General features: G+C 46.4%; 1 protein-coding gene across 3 annotated transcripts; it reads left to right on the forward strand.

Moving 5' to 3' along the window:
• Positions 1-1,123: 1,123 nt before the first annotated feature.
• On the forward strand, positions 1,124-6,792 carry LOC129178176 (homeodomain-interacting protein kinase 2-like). Of its 3 annotated transcripts, none has more exons than XM_054770139.1 (10): positions 1,124-1,269; positions 1,352-1,458; positions 2,663-2,856; positions 2,934-3,125; positions 3,196-3,383; positions 3,455-3,578; positions 3,685-3,813; positions 3,886-3,969; positions 4,064-4,236; positions 4,318-6,792. In XM_054770139.1, the coding sequence occupies exons 2-10, from the start codon at positions 1,398-1,400 to the stop codon at positions 4,994-4,996; spliced, it is 1,824 nt and encodes a 607-aa protein (XP_054626114.1). In that variant the 5' UTR covers positions 1,124-1,269; positions 1,352-1,397; the 3' UTR covers positions 4,997-6,792. The 3 variants fall into 3 exon arrangements, with proteins under 3 accessions (XP_054626114.1, XP_054626115.1, XP_054626116.1); XM_054770140.1 differs by having other exon boundaries at positions 1,237-1,269; positions 2,638-2,856; XM_054770141.1 differs by lacking the exons at positions 1,124-1,269; positions 1,352-1,458 and adding an exon at positions 1,521-1,660 and having other exon boundaries at positions 4,318-6,791.
• The last annotated feature ends 957 nt before the right edge of the window (positions 6,793-7,749 follow it).

Here is a 7,749-nt window from a genome sequence, read left to right on the forward strand (position 1 = left end):
TGTAGACACGCTTCCTGTTTGCAAGTATGCTTCCAGTCTGGAGGCACACTTACCATTTGCAAGTACACTTCCTGTCTGTCGTGTCGACAGACAGGAAGTGTTTGTTTCTTGTTAACAGAAAGCCTGTTGGCAAGAAACGCTTTCAGTCTGTAGGCACACTTCTCATTTGCAAGCACACTTCCCGTCTGGAGGCACACTTCCTGTCTGTCAGTGTGACGGTGGTCAGTTCTATTTGTGGACCCAGATGAGGAACATGTCGTCCCAGTCTTTTGAAGTCCACCCTTGCAAGATTTTGGAAGATGAAGGAGCTAAAAACACCAAGCACAAATCCACGGACACTTTACTTTTTAGAATTTGGGTTTTATTTTGTATTATTATTCACTTTTATGGGAGGTTAGGGGGTCAACAAGAGTTTAAATGTTGGAATGAATGTGGGTGAAAATATTGAAGTATTTTTGTATGATTTGATGAGCGGCCAAATAGCTGATGGATGTTGGTGAGGTCACTTCCTGTTTGGGTGAAGTATTCCATGATTTTTTTTTTATTTTTTGGAAACAAATTGTGGCGTTTGTCTGTCAGTGGAAGCTTGAAAAGTCCAAAGATGTAAAAGATGCTTTTTTGACACGAAGCAAATATTTCAATTCAATGTTGAGATTTTTGCATGCTACTGAATCAAACTTTAAAATGATTTTTTTGTATACATATGAAGAGTTGTGTGTGTGTGTGTTCTACATCGGTTCCAACCATGTGACCTACTGTAAACATACTGTACACTATGTCACAATGTCAGCAGGTGTGTCCAAAGTGAGGCATGAGGGCCGTTTGTGACCAGTGGCATATTCCAAAAATAAACCAAAAAAAAGGGGGGCAAAAGGGCACAATGCCAACATTTGTTTTTGCCTTTTTTTTCCCCAAATAAAAAAAATATACATAAAAAGTTGGGACGCGTCCGTCCTGCAGTCAAAACTTAGACTTCTTTGTGCTAAAAAAAATGTTCTTTCTAACTGAAGATGAAACTTGTCGTCTTCTGACTGAGTGGTCCAGGTCTGGAGCGTGGTGCTCGGGCGAACACGCTTTTATCGAGGGAACGTGATTTGAGTTGTCACCGTCACATGACCACTGAGATGGACACGGCGAAGGTGCCAAGCGAGAGGCGATGTCATCGTCTTCGTGGGCAGAGCTGGATGACATACGTCAACCTGAGCGTCATCAGTGGACAATGATGTCACTCGTGCACCTTGATGACATCACCCAACTTTGATGATTCGAGTGTGAAACAAGGGCAACTTTTTCATGGTTCGCTTACAAAGAATTATTTAGAGGATTTACAGCGTTTCTGTTTTCATGTCAGCTCACACAGGAGGAGAACAGCGTCACATGTTGGCTGAGAAGAAGACATGTCACATGTCTGCACCTTTTTGACCTCCTCACTCTCTCTCACGTCCACAGATGACACAGGTAACGACACCACAGGACACATCACTTCCGCTGGGCGTGGTCCTCGGGGTAAAGGTCGTCTCTGGGCTAGCTTAGGTTTTCCCTGCTTTGTTAAGATGGAGTCGCTCTTCTTGGAAGAAATCTCTGGGACAACTTCTGTCCTCTGGACTCCAACTACCCACTGGTCTAAGTTCTAGCCCATGGACTTAGTTCTAGTCTTCAGGTTAGCTTGAAGGTTCTATCCTCTCTTCTGAACTATTCCCTGGATTTAATTCTAGGGTCCAAGTTAGGTTCTTTCCTCTGGACTTTGTTCTTGTCTCCAGGTTCTCTACTCCAAGTGCTATCTTCAGTACTTAGTTCTAGTCTCCAGTTTAGTTCCTATCCTCTGATCTGTGTTTTTTCTCTCTGGACTTAGTTTTAGTCTCCATCCACTGGTCTTGGGTCTTTTCTCTGGACTTAGTTCTAGTCTCCCAGTTTGTTAACTTCTATCCAGTTAGCTTCTATCCACAGGTCTAAGTACAAGTCTCCAGGCTGGATTATACACTCTGTTGTACATTCTATCATCTGGACTTAGTTCTAGTCTCCAGTTCAGGTTCTATCCACTAGGCAATGTTCGTTTTCCTGGACTTAGTTCTAGTCTGTATGTTAGTCTGCATCCGCTGGTATTGGTCCTTTTCTCTGGACTTAGTTCAAGTCACCAGGTTGCATTCCATCCTCTGCTCTGAATTATATCTTCTGGATTTAGTTCTAGTCTGCAGGTTGGGTGCTATCCTCTAATTTCTATCATGTGGACTTAGGTCTAGTCTACTGTTGAGGTTCTATCCACTTAGTGGAGTTCTAGTCTCCAGTTAGTTTAGGGTCTATACACTAGTTGCAGTCTGTATGTTATCTGTATGCTATCCACTGGTCTAGCTTGTCTCTGGACTTAGTATAAGTCCCCAGGTTGAATTTTATACTCTGCTCTAAATTCATTCTTCTGGACTATGTTATTTCTCTAGACCTAGTTCTAGTTTCTACAGCAGGCTCTATCCACTGGCCTGGGTTCTTTTCTCTCGACTTAGTTCTAGTCTCCAGGTTAGGTTCTGTCCATTGGTTCTAGGCCTAGGTTCTGTTCTCTGGACTTTTGGTCTGTCGGGTTGTTGAGGCATCTTGCTTGTTGCTGAGCTGAGACCATGACGCTCCCCACTGACCGTCCCACAGTCTGCCCTCTCTCCATATTCTTCAGGTTCTTCCGAAGAGGAAACACACGACTTGGCTGAGATGGAAGGTTCCATCGTGAAGAGCAGCACATGTTTGTACCACATCCAGAAACTTTTGGATCGAGGAACCAGCAGCCACGTCTTCAAATGTCAAAACTTGGGGACGTCAAAGGACGTGGCCCTGAAAGTTCACAAAAACTATGCCTTGTTTGAAAATGAGGTTGGTGCTTCACGTGTCTTTGGTGGTGTCGGTGAGATGGAGCACATGTGACACGTGATGGGGTCTGCTGTGCACAGATCGACATGCAGGAGATTGTGAGCGTGCTGGACCCAGAAAAGAAGAGCATCGTGGAGTTCATCGAGACGTTCACCTTCAACGAACACCCTTGTCTGGTCTTTGAGCTGCTAGACACCAGCTTGTTCAGCATGGTCTACGACAAGCGCTGGAAGACCTTCTCGCCCAACGACATCCGACCCGTTGCCCAGCAGGTAGAACAAACACCTCGATGTTCCTCAGGTGAAGAATAGCCTATCAGTCACGTCTCTGACACGTCTCTAGTTGCTGACGGCCTTTGACGCCCTGAAGAGCATCGGCGTGATCCACACGGACCTGAAGTCGGACAACATCATGCTGGTGGACCACGCCATGCAGCCCTTCAGGGTCAAGCTCATTGACTTTGGCTTGTCCATCACCACCTCGGAAGCGCCGCTGAGTTACGGCGTGGCCCTGCAGCCCATGGGCAACAGGTGTGTGGTGTCACCCACCATCTCGTTACCTCCAGTGCCTCCATCAAGTCATGTGACTCTGCCGCCAACAGGGCACCCGAAGTCGCCCTGGGTCTTCCCTTCTCCGAGGCCATCGACATGTGGTCTCTGGGCTGTGTCCTGTCCTTCTTGTACCTCGGCAACTACCTCTTCTTGGCCAACTCCAACTACAACATGGTCAGTGACATCTTATTCAGCGTTCAACCACGGTCCGTAAAGACTCGATGCTTTGTTGAATTTGCTGTGTACTACTTGTGGACTATTTTTGGACATGTCTCTGCAGCTGCGCAGCATGATCGAAGTCGTCGGTCGGATTCCTGATCATCTCCTCAGCGCCAGCAAAAACACTCACAAATACTTCAAGAAGAACACGCGAGACAATGACGGCGATCACCCAAAATGGCGACTGATGGTACGGACTTGTGGACATTTGGCTTCTAGGAAGTTGCTTGACTGACGTGAGTTGTGTTTGTCTCTGCTGCAGACGGAGAAGGAGTACCAGGACAAAACTGGCGTCCGTCCTGAGAGCTTGCTGTGGTCCTTCAAATGTTTGGAGGATCTGATGAAAGTAAGTCCACGTGATGAACACGGCGCTAACGCTAAGAAAATGCTAAGCTTGGCCATCCTGTGACCATGACCGACCTGTTTGGAACGTTCTCTAGCTCAGACCACATGTGAATGAGCCCATCGAGATGGAGGACCGCAAGGCCTTTGTGGACCTCCTCAAGTGTCTTCTCCAGATGGACCCTGAGCAGAGGATCACCCCGGAGGAGGCCCTCAAGCACCCCTTCCTGACCATGAGCCACCTAAGTGAGCACAAGAACACCAGTCCTTAGTGAGTCCAACAAGATCCAGAATTTGGACCAGATTGATGTCAAACCAGCAAATGTCTTCATCTTTGACTGTGTTGTTTCAGTGTGATTGACAGCTATGACAAGATGAAGTTCTGCCCAGTCAATGACTTCCGTAAGGACCACGGCGACCCTCAACCCGAGCCAGATCCGGTCGTCAGCCCAAAGAACTGGCGGAAAAAATTCTGTCCTTTCTTTAGGACCAGAAAGACCGATGAGCCTGTTCTGGCTGGTTCTGCTCAGTACGTCGAGCTAAAGACCTGGTGGCAGAAACTCTGTCAGTTCTTCAGGACCAAGAGCAGACCCGATCCGCTTGCACTTGATGCAAACAGTTCTCCTGGTCTCAGTTCCCGTGGTCCGGCTCCACGGCTCCAGTCAAAGAAAACGTGGCGCAAAAAGATCTTTCACTTCTTCCGAATGAACCAGATCGGTCCAGAACCAGACCACCGTCCTGGCCATCAAAGTGGAAGCCCCATAAAGGTCCACGCCAAACCAGACGGTGACCACAAGTGCGCTGGACCCAACGAGTCGTCACAAGTTAACAGCCAGTCATCATGCATTAAAAAAGACGAGCCTCAGCGAGATAAAGACAACGATTCAGCAGCCGTGAATAATAAGGCCAAAGTTGACTTGAAGACCACTCGAGTGGCAGGCAAAAGGCGCAGGGACATGACCTTTGACCTGAACTACCTCAACTATCGGAGAAAAAATGCCAATCAAAAAACCAAAAAGTCTGATGCATAGAAGAACATTTGACCTTTGACCTCAGCTACCTCTGCCATCTTGCAACGATCGACCTTTGACCTCTGCTACCTCATCACGAGAAGTTTGCACAAACTACTGGAACCGTTCTAGAATGCTCTGTTGTTGGACCAAAGGATGTTTTCCTCAAAGCACAGCTTCTGGAATCCAGCATGTTTACCAGTTTAGAACCCACCCAGTACAGTAGTTCTATAGTATTATTATTATATAATTTCAGTTTGGTGCTGCTAGCTTGGTTCTATACGGACTCTGTCTTGGTTCTAGTTACAGTGGTTCTATGCTGACTGCTTTACCCTGACGGTACTCTGGTTGTCCAATGGTTCTGTGCTAGTTCTAATTACAAACACAGTTCTAGTCCTGGCAGGATATGATGCAACACGCTAACACCGGGTTCTGTTTACTGACCTGGGAGCACCTTGGGTGAGCTTCCTCCAAGAACCCAGCAGAACTTTGGTGTCAGCTCACTTTCATAGTTGGTCATAATGAATACTCACCAATGATTAAAATGTATGCAAATCAGCCGTGTCGTAACAGCACCAGCTGGGTCCAAAACATGCTTCCAGGATGTTTTTTCTGTCTTATTGTCTTGAGGTTCAACGTGGTTCTAATTGGGCATGGTGTTGGACCAAGCAAGCTACGGAACCTTCAAGCAGAACCACAGGTCCGAACCAGAATTGCACAAAGTAGGTACACACAAGGCCACGACGTTTCTTGCAGACAAAATATTAGGTACAAGTGGCCAAATTATTAGCAACAAAAATTGACACATACGGCCAAAATATTAGGTACACCCAAAACAAAAGGGACACCTTTGGTGGAAATTTTAGGTACCTCAGGCCAAAACATTACCTACAAACAATGTTGCTTGGGTACCCCGTCTCGTGCACACACAAGACGGTCGATCCGTTTTCTGGCTGTTTCCCATTGGTTGACAGCCAGTTGTCCTGCAAATTAACAGTCCTGAAACCACTTTTGACAAATACATGGAAGACACGTGCAGTGGACGCCCCATTTTCGGACACGGGCTGCCTAACGAACCCACTCCCGAACACCACTTTTGACAAATACATGGAAGACACGTGCAGTGGACGCCCCATTTTCGGACACGGGCTGCCTAACGAACCCACTCCCGAAGGTGTAGGAACGCTAGCTCCCGAGATATAGCCCTAAGTGTGTCCCCCATGGTCGTGCCATATTTTATGGTGCAATACTAAACTGTCCAGCAGGGGAAGCCAATCGGCGACGCTACGACGTGGGCGTAACCCAGGAAAACAACATTGCACTGAAACATTATATTGTATAGAGGTGCACTGGCGTGTTCAGTGACCTAATTGTTGGTCTCACAAAGTTGTGGGACCTTTTAGTGTCTGAGTGATAGTCCAAATGTGCCCCTTTACTTCCTGAGTTATAGTCCCAAATATGCCCAGTGTCGCTGGTCAAAACGATTGTGCAGCAGCACTTTTAAAGACACTGAAGTCGATTGGCCGCCACTTTTTTTTTGCAATACCACCCGTGGCCCTATGGCGACTTATTGCGTAAAATTATAGAAGCAGGCTTTTTGCCTTATTCTGAGTGGATATAAGAACTAAGTCTGTGGAATGCTCCTAGCCTGGGTTGTAGACATAAAACATGTTATGAGAAACGGTGGGTGCAATACCAACTTTGCCCGCAGGACGGCGCCAGTGGGTGCCAATTAGGGATGCTGAGATAGATCAGCCACTACAGATCAGTATCGGCCGAGATGGCGTGATCGGCATATGCATTTCAACGCCGACTTCGTGTAGTTTAGTGTCTTCACCTAACTACCCCCCCCCCCCCCCCCCCCCCCCCCCCCCCCCAATTTCCCTCAAAACACAAGCTATCCTGTCTGCCGTGTGGAACCCAACTGCTAATACATTCCACAAATCTATCATGGGGGGGTAAAAAGGTTTAATGCAGCAACTGAAGAACAACACTTGGAATATGGTGAATTTTGGAGGCTCACGTCAAACGACAGTTAAGCTATGTTGCTAACACTCACCCACACGTGTGTGACAGACTGCTAAGGTAATGACCCAAAGAATAATTGAATTCTTTGGACGAAAGCAGCCTTTTTCGGTGGAAGATCGCCAAAGTCTCCTTAAAGGAGTTTCACCAGTTGTCGTCAAAAAGTAAGTCAAAATATGTTTTTGTCTAAATTAAGCTTTTATGGTTCTTTTTTTCATGTCATATAGACAGTAGCAGGGGTGCAGCCAGGAATTCAGGGTCCCATGAGAATACATCTATTTAAGAAAGGATTTGTAATTTTGACATTAAACTTAGACAAGTGATTTTCCCAACAGCATGGCAAACCTAAGAATTCCGAGCTGCACCTCAAGTTACCTTACAAATGGCATGAAATGAATGAGCATTTTAGTCCTCTGATAAGTAATTACCTATTTATTTACGCCCTTGGCAGTCAAGGACCTTGGAATTGTCCTGATTTTTCCACTTTATAGGCAACCCGTGAAAAATGTTTATTTAAGCCACTTGATCGGTATCAGTATCAGCTGATTTCAGTCATGGATGATCGGTATCTGAATCGGCAGTGTAAGACTCTGATCGGAGCATCCCTGAAGCCTATGAGGCGTTGTAGGTGCAGATTTTTTTTTTTTTTTAGTAGAGTACACGTAAGAGTTGGGGGAATATTTTCATTTTCTGGAACTGAATAAGGCGAGATGCAAGTTTTCAGGCACTCCGCCCCCTCATTTTGGGAT

The sequence above is a fragment of the Dunckerocampus dactyliophorus genome, chromosome 3 (assembly GCF_027744805.1).
Source record: "Dunckerocampus dactyliophorus isolate RoL2022-P2 chromosome 3, RoL_Ddac_1.1, whole genome shotgun sequence".
Lineage (NCBI taxonomy): Eukaryota > Metazoa > Chordata > Actinopteri > Syngnathiformes > Syngnathidae > Dunckerocampus > Dunckerocampus dactyliophorus.

Bases quoted from the DNA above. Each gene is read 5' to 3' on its own strand.
- LOC129178176 (XM_054770139.1), top strand. From the start codon at position 1,398: ATGTCACATGTCTGCACCTTTTTGACCTCCTCACTCTCTCTCACGTCC. The intron at 3,384-3,454 runs GTGTGTGGTGTC...TGCCGCCAACAG, and splicing joins CTGCAGCCCATGGGCAACAG to GGCACCCGAAGTCGCCCTGG. The intron at 4,237-4,317 runs GTGAGTCCAACA...GTGTTGTTTCAG, and splicing joins CACAAGAACACCAGTCCTTA to TGTGATTGACAGCTATGACA.